The sequence below is a fragment of the Barbus barbus genome (genome assembly GCF_936440315.1).
Source record: "Barbus barbus genome assembly, chromosome: 18".
Taxonomy (NCBI): domain Eukaryota; kingdom Metazoa; phylum Chordata; class Actinopteri; order Cypriniformes; family Cyprinidae; genus Barbus; species Barbus barbus.
This window is the reverse complement of record NC_136746.1, coordinates 15,549,431-15,566,373: the sequence shown is the minus strand read 5'-3', so window position 1 is coordinate 15,566,373 and position 16,943 is coordinate 15,549,431. Positions and strand designations below refer to the sequence as shown.

Genomic DNA, 16,943 nt, shown 5'->3' with positions numbered 1-16,943 from the left:
GAGTAAGTTGATTTTATGGCCTGTTTAATTGCAGCCTTGTAGATAGTCACCTTGTCAAGTTCACAAGTTTATTATGATGGTAATGGCATCAGACTGCTGCAGGTAATTATCTCTTTGTCTCCCTCCTTTGCTCTCTTTTCTCTCCCTCCTTTGCTCTCTTTTCTCTCCCTCTCTAAGCTGAGACATAACCAGCTCAGGAGGCTAGGTTACCCTTTTGGATAGTTACCAGTGTGTACATGATTGGTGTATTGAGTTCAGACCTGAGATTGAATGCACTGACCCTCATCAAATGCAAACACTTTAATGGTTTCCTAAGCATACGCCATATTTCTCAAGGTGGACGGTGATGTAAGCACAAATAAGACCCCGGTAATGCTCAAAGGTGATTTCAAGTCACTTTTAATTTGTATGATAATAGCCGCATGAGACAACTTCAATGTATTTATTACTTTTTCTTGTCCTACCCGGGCCCTGCGCAAACAAACATTTCCACATTGAAAATCTAGGATTCAAAATATTATTTAAACCTGGAAATGTAGTTTAAGGGTTCTGCACTATTTCTAGGTCACTAATCAAATAAGCAAATTTGTGACATTGATCATGTGACTCATTGCACAGATGGACAGATGTTCTTTTTCCATTCCTGCTCTTTAGATTATAGAGAACATGTTCATCAGAATTAACATTTGTAGAACTGATACATCTTGAGTGCTGCTGTCATCAAATTGAAAGGGGGACAAATCTTTCTATAACTCTTAAATGATCTATTTATCTTTTTTTTGGATTATGTTTCTAGTTGTAATGTGAACAAATTTTCTAAAGTTTAGGGTCAATCAATTTTTATTATTATTTTTTTTTTTAAGAAATTAACTTTTTTTCAGCAAAGGATTCATTCAGTTGATGAAAAGTGACAGTAAAGACATTTAAAATTGTAATACTATTTCACAACATTACTGTTTTTACTGTATTTTTGATCAAATAAATGCAGCCTTGTTGAACAAAAGAGATGTCTTTTCAAAAACACACAAAAAAACTAATTTTTAAAATGTTGCATAATATTTCTTTCAAATATAATATGTAATACTATTTCACAATATTACTGTTTTTACTGTATTTTTGATCAAATAAATGCTGCCTTGATGAGAATCTTCTTTCAAAAACACAAAAAATCTTACCGACCCCAAACCATTGAATGGTAATGTTACAATCACGAATTAGAACAATGCTGTTCTAAAAATCCATTGCTCTGTGAATATTTTGCAGTGTTATTTTTATTTCTGCTTGAGGTAGCGGCTCTTTAACACGGGTTTCCTTTGCATGTTAAATTTTTTTAATTTGGTTTGATGGCGAAGCCTCAGAGACATGAGATTTGTGTGTAAAGAGTGAAACAGAAATGGGGGAGGGGAGCAAGAAAGAGAGCAGCTACATTATCCATAATCCAGTCACAGTTGTCTGCGGTTTGGCGACACCGCTACAGCAGGTCCCTGCTAATAGCTCTATATTTCAGAGCGGAAAACGCCCTGCCACAACCCACTTGATGTACGACAGTGTCTTTGTTTCACCCACAACCTCCCCACTATTCCTACCCTCTTCTAACGTGCTTCACTGTCCTCTCCCTCAAACTCACGTTCTCTTTCTCTCTCTCTCTCGTCTTTGTCTTGCTCTGCAGTTTGATAAAGCATATGCCTACAGCGTCCGCCACATGTTTGGGAAGGAAGGCAAGCGCACTGACTACACCCCCTACAGTTGCATGAAGGTGATTTTGTCAAACCCACCCAGCCAAGGCGACTACCACGGTGAGTCATACTGAGCCAGACTGTTGCTTTTAAATGCGATCGGTCCCCCCGAGGCCCGTCTTTAATTCTGTAGCAAAGAGAATTAAAAGACTGCTTAGTACGCAGGTGGTCTTGAATTAGCTGTATAAAAAAAATGCAAGTCCATGCAGCCTAATTGATAACACCTGCTTTTCGCAATGCACATAATGGACAAAATGCATACGAATGTGAACACATCACTATGACCTGCTCACTATGAAGATCAGAAAGCTTATACTATAAGGCTGGAGGGCATTACGGTCTTGCATGCTTCAATACACCATCACAAAGATATTTAGTATTTGAAAAGATATATTTTTATTCAGCAAGGATGCATTAAATTGATCAAAAGTGACAGTAAAGACAGATTTCTATTCTAATAAATCATCAAAGAATCCTGAAAAATATCATGGTTTCCACAAACATTTTAAGCAGCAAAACTGTTTTCAACATTGATAATAGTGAGAAATGTTTCTTGAGCAGCAAATCAGCATATGTTTCCTGAAGGATCATGGGATACTAGAGACTGGTGTATTAATGCTGAAAATGCAGCATTGCATCATAGGAATAAATTACAAAAAATATTCAAAATATTGAAAACAGTTATGTTGAATTGTGATAATATCTTACAATATTAGTGTTTTTGCTTAAATAAACACTGCCTTAACGAGTCTACTTTCAAAACCACAAAAACTTTACTAAAAATTAGTACCTTCCACCCAGGATCACATGATCATAACTGCTAATTTACTTCCTTGAAGTGGCTGTTATAAAGTATGTACCCTTCACTAAACAGCCTTGTGGAAGAGCACTTAAGATTTAGTTGCTCACTTTTGCTTGGAAACACGACCCCACAAGTAGTACCCCTTCCCGCAGTGGCCTTCAAGGCACAACAAAAAAAACACATGGGTCGTGTTCCAACTGTCCTGTTGGACATTTTTTTTTTTTTTTTTTTTTTCAGACACTGGTTTGTGATGCTTGTAAACCCATTTTCTTCTTCTCTTCGTCTTCTTCACAGGGTGCCCATTCCGCCACATCGACCCTGAGCTGTTGAAACAGAAGCTGCAGAACTATAAAGTCTCCCCTAGTGGGATCAATCAGGTTTGTCTGACAACTAGCACACACTTGACCAGGTTCAGCACTTTGCGTGTAAAGGGCTTTTTAAAACATAACTTGGCATCCATTAAAATGATTTGCGCAAATTCACCTCTCCATGACCACAAACCAAACAAAATCTACCAAATAATGAGTAGAAAGGATATTAGCTTGACAATTAAAATGATACGACTGTGTAGTAATCATACAAAAGTGGTGTGATTCATTTTTAACAAGGCATCCCTGAAAGCCCCATCCTGCAGTACTTCTGGAATATTAATGAATCTGCTGTACTTCTGGAATATTAATGACAAAAAGAAATAACTCTCAGGATTCTCCAGTGTAATGACAGCTTCAGCTCTGTGTTGATTACCTTGACCTTTGCTGTATCTAGTGATTTGATGCGTTCTTTAAAGTACTCTTAAAAGTCATTTCAGCTGATTTTCTTTTTCACACATTAAAGCAGCTGCAACTTACCAAGGCAGTGAAATGAGATGGACCAGCCTTGCTGTAATGTTCTCCTGGAGTTATAATCCTTTGCCGCTAATGCAATTAACGGGCTGGTTTTAATAAGGCCATTAAGTTCAGCATTAAAAGGCTCTTAAAAAGATATATATATATATATAAAGCCAAATCTTGCATACTATCTCTGGTTTTACTGTTAAGACTTCTAACTGATATGAGTGAAGCTAACTCTCAAAAATTAAAAGATATATTTTTATATGACAATTACATTTATTTTTATATTATTATTACTATGTTTTGTATTATTTTGGGGGGTATTTGGACTATTTGAACTGGTAATAAATGTTACACATAATGTTGAAATATATAATACATATACTAATAATGTTGAAATAATACTTTTGTTATATAAAGCATGTAGTTTGAAGTTCATGAAAAATCATCTTCAGCTATTTGAGAAACGTTAGCTTGTTCCCACTGTAAGGTGTGCTGGATTTTTTGTTTCCTCTGTCTCTCGCATGCCTCGTCCACTACCACCCATCGTGCGGTTGAGAGAAATGGCTGATGGCTGCCTAATGCAGTCCGACATGCCAGCCCAAGGGTAGCACATTTCCAATCCAATTAAATTCATAATTTCATTGGAGACCCCAAGCAGTGTCCTTATACACTCTCAGTGTTCAGAGTCTTAGACCTGTGGGCGTGTGAAGCAACAGCTTGATGTTCACCCCAGGAGCTCTCGCAGCACGTGGCCCTCTCGCCACAGCGCCAGCCCAGTGTGCTGGATAATTAAAAACCTCAGAAAATGTGAAAAGCCTGGGTAGTAGGGTGATTAAAATGCAGAACGTCAACCTTCTCAGTCAACCTGTCTATTGACAAAGTGACATTACAGTCAAAAGGGCGAGACTCCAGTCTGGAAAGAGAACTGCTGTAGAAAAGTGAGCTCACCTCTCTCTCACTCGCACTTAGAGCCCGTCACAGCGTGACTCTTACCTCAGGAAGTGCAGATTAAAGGATCACATGCTTGGTTCACTGTTCAAACAGTGGAAAAAGAAGCGGGAACATGTAGAGTCACACGTAGCATATATGTTACGGCTTTAATCCCAGCATTTTTCACTTTAGCATCCCCTGAAATTATAGTCTTATGTTGCGCCTGTTTGTTTGCTATCAAGATATTAAGCCACAGATATAATAAAGCACTCAGAACAAAGTCAACTTGTGCCCAGTGTTGCTTCAAATGTATAGAAATAATTTGTTTACTTTTTATTATCAGGGTAGATGTTTTCTCACCTAAGCAACACATATGGAATTACATTTGTAGTGTGATGATAACTTAAGCAGGTTGCAAGGCTATATATTGGTGACATATTGAATATTCATGTTATATTAACAGATTTTGGTTAAGGAGCATCTTGAATGTTGCAGTTTCAATGTGCTTTTTTTGACAATTTAGCTTCTTTACAACAATGCCATTTTGTAATTATGTAATTATTCCTTGACGTGTATACATTTTCAGATTTTAACAGATTTTAACTTCAGTGTCAAAAAGAATGGTAGTTTGTAAGTGGCAAATACTTGGTGAATCAGTTCAATGAACCCATTCAACGCTCAATTCAATGACTTATTCACTCATGTTCAAGGATGTCCTGTGGGATTTTTCATGTTAAAGTGTTTGACTTAAGTATGCAGATACATTTGCTGTCGATTACTATATAAACTGACTAAACTAAATTGATGTAAATTTTAGTAAAAAATATCCATGTGGAAAACATCCCTCAATCACTTTTCCATATTTTATCATTTTATGTTTCTTCTGATTTGAAATAATAAAATAATACAAATTATGTGAAAATATATACATTTTTAGTGCTGTCAATCAATTAAAAAATTAACAAATGAATCGCTAATTTTTTCTGAAAATAATCACTATTAATCCAACCTAACATTAAAGTTTTTAAATATAGTTTTATATTGCAATAATTTCGCATTCAGTCTTCATATTAATATAGAAAAAAAAAAAAACCCTGATTTTTTTTTTTTTTTTTTTTTTTTTTTTTATATATATATTTGTTTGTTTGACTAAGGCGAGTATCACTGATAATGATACTACTCTAATTAGTACTGGCTAAAACAGTACTAATGTCTCTAGGAAATTGTTCTTTTTTTTCCCCTAATATTTAACCTTTGACTATAGCCATTCAACATTACAGTATAATTGAGAGCTATAAATTTGAACATTTATTAGACTTGAAAAATTGCAACAACTGATTTAAGTGAACTTCGAACAATCTTCACATAAACCCATTATAATTAATGTCATATTTACCTGTGCCCTTCAAGTAGGAAATATACAGAAATTGAAGTTTTCAACACTAAAATCAAAATGAGTAATAGATGAATCCTTAAAGCTACAAAAGTTATTGATTTCCTTTATTATTTCCTTAGTTATGGCCTGACAATGTCTCATCTGACCGCAGTTCAACTCAAGCTCCTCGTTACCTGTACCATTTCTGCATTATTGCCTGGAATTGGAAATGGAGTGCGCGTCTGAAAAGTTTTCTGTTTGTGTTTATAAAGACGTACTGCATCTTAATAAACACAATTCGTGTCAAGAAAAAAAAAAATCGATTGACAGCACTATATATATATATATTAGTACTGTCAATCGATTAAAAAAATTAACTAATTAATCACACATTTTTCTAAAATTAATCGTGATTAATCACGCTTAACCCCACCTTTATTTAAAAACATTCAAGTTTTTAAATAAACAATCTTCAAATGTACAAACAAACAACATAAAGACAGTATATTTGTAATATTTTTTTAATGGTATCTTTTTTATGATTGAAGGCCAGCATCACTGATATCAATACTACTGATGTCTCTATAAAAAAAGAAATTTGGCCCCCTGAATATTTAACCATTGACTGTAGCCATTCAGCATTACAGTATAATTGAGAGCTATCAATTTTAACATTTATTAGACTTAACGTCTAATTTAAGTGAACTTAAAACAATCTTCACATGAACCCATTATAATAAATTACATATTTAGCTAGCTGTGCCCTTCAGCAGAAATATACAGAAAATGAATACTTACTAAACACTAAATTCTAAATAAAATATAGATGAACCCCTTAAAACTATAAAAGTTATTGATTTGCTCTTTTTTCTTTTGTTCTTGGATTAATAGACATCACAGCAGCTGGTTATTAACGTATTTGCCTGCTATTGCTTTAAAAGCTGCTGCTGCTGAAGGTGATGGGGATCTGACATGCATCTTATTTTCTCACAAATCTCTTTACATTTTCTAACTCACTTCAGGTCTGAAAGTCTCAACTAATGAGCGGATGAGTTGAATTGGGTATTTTAGATGAGGGAGACAGTGCTGGGGTGCCTCAGGACAGTTTTTAAAACCATTTCAGAGACATGTAGCTACTTAAATGTGACGCATATATAACAGGCTATTGCATGCATGCAAACAGTTTAAGGCAGCTTTAATCGCCTTTTTGGTTACTTCATGCCTTAACTGACGGCATAACTACGACATTGCATGCACGTAGTTTCTTTCGCTGTATGATATGAAATGATATAGGTTACAGGCTACGAGCACAGTATCTTTTACGCGCTTGTTTGACTCGCGTCTGGTGTGGAGGCGACGTATAGAGCACATGTCTGAAACTTCTCCCGTTTGATGTGGTCATAAAGACATTCTGCATCTAAATAAACGCAATCCTTTGCAAGAAAAAAAGAGACAGAGGCAGCAGTTGCGAATGGGGTGGCCAACCCTAGCCCCGCCCCTGCGTTAATTGCATTAAATATTTTTAACGCGTTAATCTGAAAATAATTAATAGCATGCGTTAACGCGCTAATTTTGACACCATATATATATATATATATATATATTAGGGCTGCCACTAACGACTATATTTCGATTGATCTATCGAATAATTTTTTCGCTTAATCTAAATGATTAATTTCCCACAAAATAAAATCAACAATTTTACTTAAAAATATTTTATTAAACCAAATGAAATCCAAATTTCTATGAAATCCTTTTTTATTAAAGTGAAGGGCAACATAGAGTGCAAGAAGCAAGTGTCCATCTCAGTCCAAATCACTGAAATCAAAGATCAGTATTATAGTGTGAGAATGACAACATATCCACACATTCTAGTCTAATAATAATGAAATTATAATCAAAAAACACTTTTTAAAGGACTATTTACCAGAAATATTATTTACCAGAATGTATTTAGGTGAAAAATGTAAATGTGCAGTATTTCTGAAAAAATACTTTTTTTAAATATAAAAATTATTTAGATGATTATCAATTAATTGGAGATGCTTTTTATTATTAATATTTAATGGAACAATTAAAGTGGAATCCAGAAAATAATGGAAAACAGAATTTGGTACAGATAAAACTGTAAAACTCAATTAATTAGGTAGGCTTTTTGATTAATAAAATTAAAAAAACTGAATTTGGAAATAAAACGGATTTCATAGGGCCCTATAATTATTATATTTTTTGTGGTAATAAAAATGGATTTAAGTGAACAATAGCTTTTAAAATGACTTCAAGTACATATATAATAGCAATGATGCAATAATAATTATCAAAAGTCATATGGTTTTATTGAACAAAACTGTTAAAATACATAATGTATTATAAACAACAGAGCTAATGTAGATTACGTGTTACAACAAAGGTCTGCCGGGGACGCCGACGGCCTGACGATTATTTTTACACATTACTGTTGAATATTGACCAAGCACCATTTAATTCAAACGTACACTTAATCTTTAATATTTGGCCATTTCTTTAGGACAGATTACATGAATATGTGGACATCTATCCGTGTAAACTCAGAGTGAGGGGTTGAGCTTTTATTTTGAAATCGTGATGTATTCTCCTGTGTTTGTGTAGATTTATAAATGATTTACCTTACAAATCTGATGAAATGGGGCGCGTTACGTTCCCAGATGAACGTTATAATAAACACAAACTCACAACAGCATGCAGAGATGAGTTTGAGACGCTCCACATGTAAACAATAACAGTTTCTGTGGAGCTACTGTGAACGCAGCCGCTGTGAGACGCACAAACTTAACCTACACGCATGGAAATAATTAAAGAGCATATACTGTGTGAACGGCATCGCATATAATTTAATTGAATCATAGCGTTTGTGAATTCACAATTATGCTTAATTATGATTTTTAAATGGGTTTAATATATCATGCAGCCTTGGAAAATAGTCTAAAAATGTGTTTTATGGATTCTCGTCCTCCGTCCGGTTAGTCGACACGAGCTAAATAGGCAAAAAGTGTCTTTAGCTACCTGCAAAAATATATTTTTAAGAAACCCACAAATTGCTACAAGTCAAATAAGTGCAGTGTTAATGTGTAATGCATGTTATTGGCTGTTCTTGGCCGTTATCCGCAGGCAATATGTTAAACCAGTTATATTTATCTTGTTTTTGCAGCATACATTGAACCCCTAGCTGGTGTCTTGCTGTATATTTTACCATTTCTTCCCAGTAGCGTTTGTCTCTGGAGCTTTGAGTTAGGTGTTGGATGGTGTTGGCTCTCACCTTTAAGCCCATGTATAATACATGTCAGCTCTTGCCGATGCTAGCTGAGGTGGAATGCCATACTTTACCACAGGGAATACATGGTGTTAAAAGCATCACCTGAGGAGAGGTCTGAGCAAAAAAGAAAAGGAAAGAGAAGCAGAATGTGTAACCACTTCTCCTTCTCCCTTTGATGGCATTTTGCTGCTGTCTCTCACCTGAAATGTCATAAACGTGTGCTGTGTCAGCGAAAGTAGCACAATGCATTGTTAACAGCGTTATTAATCTTTATTGCTCATCAAAGCCTGCTTAGATATTGATTTGACATTCTGGCCCCCTTTACACCTGTCATTAACATGCATTGTCAGCGATCAGCTTGTAGTTGGATGTCACATGACCACATTAAAATACTTTCAGATTCATTGTATTTGGATTTAGAGGTGGTCAGGGATGGTTTCTGACCATATTCTTCTGTGAAACATAAATACTAATGTATTTGTGTTATCTAGCTACACAAGTAATATGTATATACAGACACTGTTTGTACTACACACAATCATCTGTCACTTTGATGGTCTTGGGTATAAATTTTCTGTCAGGCTCCATTTTTATCTTGTTGTAATGCTTATTAATATACCATTGATATCACAAAAAGCAAGTGTTGTGTTGTGGCTTGTTCTTTTTTCTCCTAGCATCCTTTACTTTGAGGACCATATACCTCATTTTTTTTATCTGTCAGAATGGCAAAAAGCATTTCAAGCTCTCGGTTGGTGTTTTTCAGTTTACACAAGCTCGACAGTGTAATATGTAAGTGGCGTTTTCCATCTGGTCATGCTGGAGACATGAACGAAAGTGTAAATAAAATGTTATTAAAAGAACATTGTTACTCTTTGGATATGAAGTGCATGTTAATGGCAAGTTTAAGGTGGCTTTGACATCTGATTCTTTTTGCTGTTTTGTGGAGCCAAGAAGTGTTGTTTTTCTCTTCTTAATATTTGGTCTTTAATAATTTACACAGATACCTTTTTAGAGCATACATGTAAACGTATTATAAATAATTAAGGCCACTCTATTACTCTTATTAATTGTCACTCACTGTTTTCCGCTTTTTTTATGTCTTCCTATTCCTTTCTCGCTCCCAAATGTTCAACCCTTTCCTCTCTCTCTTTTTCACAGATTCTGGAGCTGGTCAAGGGAATGCACTATCAGCTGGCCTGCCAGAAGTACTTTGAGCTGACACACAATGTAAGGATGCTTTTCATTTTGGCCTGCTGTAATTGGGCCTGCTTTTGTCAGCTCAGGGAAAGCTCTGCAAAGTCTTTACAGAGGCTGACCATTGTAGTCACATCTGGCATTAGCTTAAAATCCAATAGAATCTGTTTTTTGTAAACTTGTAAAGTTTTGTATAGCACTTTAAAATGAATGAACCCACTGACACATGGTGTCTGCTACAAGGACAGATAGTTTTTAACAGTTTATGTTCAACATGGGTGATTTAAATTTGGTTCTTAGCTATAATTCTATATGACTGTCCTTTTTGTCCTCCCCAAATGGCACACTTGATGTGCATTTGCAGACTTAAGATGACCGTTGCTTGTGTCAGTGAAGTCCACGGACCCGTAGGGTGTCGTATTTGACATTTGAGGTCTTAGGGTGGCATTTAGGACAGGGCCTTTATGTCATAGTGTTGTTTTATTTATAACATCAATTCAGCATGGCTGACGGAAGTGGTAATGCATCAGGTACTGTATCTCTGGAATATCTACATTTTATTGCAATGGACAGATGTGTAATTCTTTCAGAAACAGTTACAGGTTGGGAAATTTTTTTTGTTTTTTTGAAGTAAAGAGACATTTATTTTTTTTTGTTTTCTGATTTAATAAATCATGCATCAAAGCGATAAACCTTCAATACGTTTACAACTTTTATCATCTAAAGCTTTTTTGGTGAAGACTAGATCAACATTCAAGGTCATTAATATTTTCAAAGTGTGTTTAAGGCTAATGTTGTTGTTATATTTTCAGGGCAAGTGAGCACAAACTCTTATTAAATGATAAATGTGCTGAACCCTTACTTTTTCTATTTGGATCGCCCTTTAAGATTGGGCTTTTCAAGGGCTTTGCGGTTTCAATATGCTTTCTTTTGACAGGAGCATAATAGCAGTGGATTTGTGTGTCAGAACTGGTTGAGAAAGCAAATGATTACAGCTTTATTTAAATGGTTATCTAATGGAATTCTTCTGATTCCTCCTTCGTATTTTTATATTGGTGTGGGGTGGGTATGACTCTGGCAGCAACTTTTCTGCATTTTTTTTTTTGAGAGGAGAAATATTTTAGAGCAATGTCAGTCAAGATTACCTGTGTGCACCTGTGCCCTGTCCCTCTGCTAAAAACGCAACCCAGCTGACAGGTTGAGAATGAACGTGCACACACCAACGCCACGCAATCGTGCGCTATCTGTTAGGTGACAGGTTATTATGAAGAGGGGGAAAAGACGGACTTGGATATGAAAGAGATTGGTAATCCTTTCAGATGTTTGTCAGCAGTGATAGGTGGAATTTAAAAAGGGAGGCTTAAGTAACAAGTAAACTCATGAGATTTATTTAAAAATATACCAGAAACTTGTAAATCAGAACTACTTAAGGCTGATGCGAAATAATTTAAAATTAGTATTATTAATTAATTGACTTTGCAAATTCATTGTAAAAGAATTCATAGTAGGTTATTAGATGTTTTATACTTTTTACTTAGTATTTACTTTTTTGTACTTAATTTGTATTAATTTAAGTAATTTACATTAATTTCCAGTACTTTAAGAGTAAGTGTGCACCTCCATCTGTCCTACATATTTCTAAGTGAACATTACATTGAGCGGCCATGTAAAGTTGCTAATACTTGCATATTTCAGATGATAAGCCATATTTGAGGTCGATGAATGATAGGCGAGCGTTTGGATGTTCTGCCTGATCTACTGTATTACCACATAGACCAGCCGTTAACCATCTGTTAGTCACAGACTGCGTGACTTCGCCTGTGGAATTGAATTTTTTTTTCTGCGACCTAATAAAATTTTGGTCGACTAACAATTAGTCGACTATTAGGGGGCAGCCCTAATAAAACTATTAATAAAAAAAAATCATATTGACCTCAAATGTTTGAACGGTTGTCAACTGTACGTGAAAAGTATTTTAGTTTAGTTTTCCTCAGTTATATTGTTTTTTTTCTTATTATTTTAATCTGTGTTCATAGTTTTAGTTCATAGTAAAATCCCACACACATCTCTGTAAACACTTCAGATCATATATGCTGCTGTTCTTGCTGTTGTTGATGCTTTAGCTCAATGTCAAGATAAGTAAATCAAAGAGCGTGTGTATAAATTTCTAATCTCTTGCATGTCTAGATTTATTCCCTCAATAAGAAAGGTTTATAACAGTGTTTGTGTCTGCGCCTTCCCTCTTTTAATGCCGTAATGCACTCAAAGTGTCATTGATAGGATATAATGGCTTTTAATGGCTTCCGGTGAAACACCAGCGCCTTTGCAGTCCAAGGGCATCATTTAGCTCGTGGCCCCGGGGCGCTCGGTACTGGGGTCATTGCTGATGACTAATAGCCCTGAGCCAAACAGAGCGAACGGCTTATGATGCGGGAAAATGAATAAGACGGCTTCCCTGATGAACAGCCTGCAATAACAGGATTTGAAAGATAAACTGCCCCCTCCCTCCTACCAAGCCCAATGAAAATCACATCTCTGAAATTCATGACTCATATTTTAGGGAAGGTGAATGAAGAAACCCCCGACGTTAACAGGCACAATAAAACATTCTTGTTGGAGCATCAGTGGATCCGCAGCACCTCGTCTTCCCTCCATCTGATACGGGACAGAGCAACCATCTTGGCCGCAAAAACACGCTTGTTGGATTCGAGCGTAGGAGACTTTAATCACTGCCATATGCGCCCTCTGCTTTCACATCCGCGACACATAACAAATAGACGCTTGCATTCCTCCCTCCCTGGCTGCATTTATTTAAAGGTCAAAATGTGATGCTTCTCTGATGAAATATTTACACAACCACAATAAATCAAACAATAGAGAGAATAATGAAAAGGAGGAGGGGAGCCGAGAGAGGCGGACCTCGGAAGGAGGAGAGCTTGTTGCGCATCCGCCGGATTGATCCGTCTCTATGCCTCGCCTGGTATTGTTTCATGTTTATGCATATTTCATTTGGCGCAGAGTCGGCGGGCGAGGGTAGTCCACTGTAATGTGTCAACTCCAAGATGAATCCATGTAATGGATCTGTCTGTCCACAGCTTAACTACCGCAGGGACCCCATGCACTCGATTCAGAGAGATGGGTTTGAAAGTTTGATTCATGAGGAGTATCAGGGGCGTGCTGTGATTGAAGCATAATTAAACAGCCATATCCTCTGCACTTAGAAACAAATGCATTGCGCAGCGTTCTGAATTAGATGCTGCTTTCAGGAATCCATCAGCGAGAGGCTGAAAGAAAGGAGAGATTGCATAGAAGCTACCAGCCTAAAAATCCCTGTGTAGCCTGGTTCAATGCAGTTATTAAAACCTGGTTTCATAAAAATGCGCTCTTTCAAATGCAAGTATAGTTATTTGCTTACTGAACTTGTTTTGTTTGTTTCAGGTTGAGGATGCTGGGTTTTCTCTCAATCACCCTAACCAGTACTTCACTGAGAGTCAGAAGCTTCTCAGTGGAGGCCGGGACATCAAGAAAGAAGTCGATGTATCACAAAAAAGCCAAGAAAATCCTGCCAACGTGACCCGTCTATCTCAGGCAAACTCCAAACAGGCCCATGAGGAGATGGGAGATTTAGACTCCTTCTTCCAGGATGAATGATTTTGTAGAAGTTAAATCAAATTTGAAATGAATAGACCATATAGGGCCCATACTTGCGTTCACTGTATTTGATATTAATTGTGCTTTCAATACTGAAAGGATTTGATCTGGCTGTTTTTCCTTGTCCTTTTGGTGATGAGATCTTTTTCATATGACCTTTTTATAAAAATAATAAAATAAAAATAATTTTCACGTTTCATAAAAGCCATTTTCATTTTTACTAATCCTAACAATCTGTATAATGATCATCTGTATCGGTATATTAATCGCTGTGGTTTCCAGTGGTACAGTGATGTCTTGACAAACTAACCGAATATTTTTTAGTAAATTAATACTTGCATTCATCAAGGATGTGCTAAATTGATCAAAAGTGACACTAACCATATTTATAATGTTACAAAAAATATTGTCTTTCTATTTATCACAAATCCTGGAAAAATTATATTTCATAGATTCCACAAAAATTAAGCAGTTTTCATCTTTAATAAGAAGAAATGTGTCTTGAGCAGCAAATCAGAATATTAGAATGATTTCCGAAGAATCATGTGACACTGAAGACTGGAGAAAAACAAATATAAATGACATTTATTTAAAATCTATTAAAAACAGTTGCTTTAAATTGTAATGATATTTCACAATATGTAAGCAGTAAAATTTTAACTGTAGTGAATTCCTCCAAAAGGGAATTTCAGAATTTACATTTGCCTTTAATATATTTGTCAGATGCTTTCCTCCAAAATGACTTTTGGTATCCAAGCTGTAAATTTTCCGTTTCCAGTGAATCAAACCCATGACCTTGATGGTGCCATGCTGTACGAAATTGGTCAAGATAGACAAAAGTATACAGGCGGCTGTGAGGGTACTGCTGCATTTGATCGTCACTGTAGAAAATAAAAACAATACAGTAGGCGGTTAGTAGATGAGGTGGGTGACATTTAAATGCCAAATACTGAGTTTTTCCGACTGAACCAGCTGCACTTTTCTCATTTAAATGACAAATCTGAAAGTAAAATGGATTATTTTGGAAATGAAAAAACCTTGATTTCTCTTTCTTGCTCATCATGCTGGAGCAAGAAGTAAAGCGGAGTCATATTCTATTACAGTCTCAAGGACATGAAGGATGTTGAGTTTGGCCTCACAGGAGGTGCTTTCCATTCAGCTCTCACATTAAAGCTATCTGTAAACCCTTCATCCTCACTTCTGACTCTTAAACATAATTGCGCTTGAAATGAACATTTATTTTGAATGTCAAGCATCGTTAAGTGGAGCAGCATTTGTTCTTTGTATGCCGCAAATGTTATTTCTAAGTGTCTGTTGTGGCGGCATTGCTATGCAGTGTCACATTGTTTTCTTCTGAAAACGTCCTTGAACATTGAAATATGCCCTTCGCAAGATCAAAATCCTCCTCCTAGGATTGCCTTACTTCTCACTCCATCCATAATGGTTTAGTTCTTGCCTTCTCTTTCTTACTCTGTACCCTGGACAAGCTAACATGCTAAATTTAGAGGCACTGTGGAGTTAGACCTGCATTGTGAATGCAAATGCATCCCCTTGGTAGGGCAAAGACAAGTAATATAGTACCATTAAGGGACAAATTTAATGAATGCTCTTACCTTTGAGTGTGCATATGGTTTCAGCACAACTGTTATTCTCCACACTGTTATTCTGGGTTGGTTAGGTGAAACCAAAAATCTGCTGTCAGAAGAGTAGCCCGCTCTAGTTCAGTCCAATGCTTCTTGACACATAATGATCAGTGGTGTGACGCATCTTTATCCCTTTTCATTTTGAAAACTCAACCTTTGTTGCTCCATTCATATTGTTATCTTAAACAACCATAATGATGTTGAATGGAGGAAGCAAAAGAAATTGCATTTCCATGCTTGATGACAGACTGACTGGATATGAGGTTCATTTTATATGACCACGGGCCATAATGTTGGTCTATGAAGCACAGTGGAGCCGCACTGCCGGCTGTGCTTCAATCCTTCACCACATCACACTAGCGGAATTAAATTAGCTTTGGAGTTTAAAAATGGAGCTTGACAGACAAGGGATTAGTGGAAAATAATATGCATCTGGATATAAGCAGTGCACAGCTGGGGTATTGACAGCAAGAGGCCTTCGTGTTTTATATTTGGTAGAGCTAGACTGCATTTGACAAAGCCCTGCCTCCTTACACCAGTTCCCTGGTGTTGCTTTTAGCTTTGACGCACTAGTCCTTTAGCCATATTAAAGCAGGTTTGGACTAAATTCAAAATTGAAAAACTGATTTCCTATTCATTTATGTCTTGGAATTTGAATCACAGGATGTTGAATTCAACAGTCACACAACAGAAGAATTTAATTAGTTCAACATAAGAGTTACAAAACATAACATCATTCGTTCTGACTAATTATTCCTATTTATATTCTGTTATGTAGAACACTTTTTCCGCTTATTTGACACATTAATACTGTCCAAACATTTAATTAAAAAAAAAAAATTTAATTTTGCAACAAAGTGTCTACCACATTCTATTCAGATAATTTATTAACATCAACATTTTAATGTTTATATTAACCTATTTTTTTAATAGAAATCTTAATAACATTAAATAATTACTTTTGACCAATTTAATATATTCTTGCTGAATAAATTTATTTCCTTTTACAGTTACTTTTGAAAGTTAGTGTACAATGTTTATGGGAAATTAATCTTAAGTTTTTTTTTATTTTATTCCGATTTAGAAGGCATTCTTAATTTTAATTGTGAATGCATGGTGCACAACCCTGTATTATGGAGCATATAGTCTGCACATATGCTTCTTGCTTCAATTGCTGTGGAAGTGAGGGTAGTTTAGGAAAGCTTGTTCGGTGGAGGAAGAGAGAGTCTAATGTATTAAATGACGTGTTCATACGTGCTTAAAAGCGTTGATGCATTTTACCTGTGTGCATATAGGTATTATTTCTGCCCATTTATCTTGGGGAAGTGAGATAAATGGGGTTTTGTCAGTTTGTGTGTATTTACTATAATGTAGTGTATAAAATTAAACTATTTTAATTCTAATTTTTTAGAAGCACAGGTTTATTCCTATGATTTTCTTTTTTAGGTACCTATTTAAATCAGTTGTCATTCATTTGAGTGCATTAG

The 16,943-nt window shown here is 35.8% G+C and overlaps 1 protein-coding gene across 1 annotated transcript in view; it reads left to right on the top strand.

The window, feature by feature from the left end:
• LOC306884764 (DNA primase large subunit-like) overlaps positions 1 to 14,208 on the top strand; it is a 73,582-nt gene extending 59,374 nt beyond the window's left edge. Inside the window, exons 11-14 of the mRNA XM_079440949.1 lie at positions 1,670 to 1,796; positions 2,833 to 2,915; positions 10,127 to 10,195; positions 13,601 to 14,208. Coding sequence (XP_079297075.1) covers positions 1,670 to 1,796; positions 2,833 to 2,915; positions 10,127 to 10,195; positions 13,601 to 13,813 — 492 coding nt within the window. The 3' untranslated portion in view covers positions 13,814 to 14,208. The remainder of the gene's footprint in view (positions 1 to 1,669; positions 1,797 to 2,832; positions 2,916 to 10,126; positions 10,196 to 13,600) is intronic.
• The last annotated feature ends 2,735 nt before the right edge of the window (positions 14,209 to 16,943 follow it).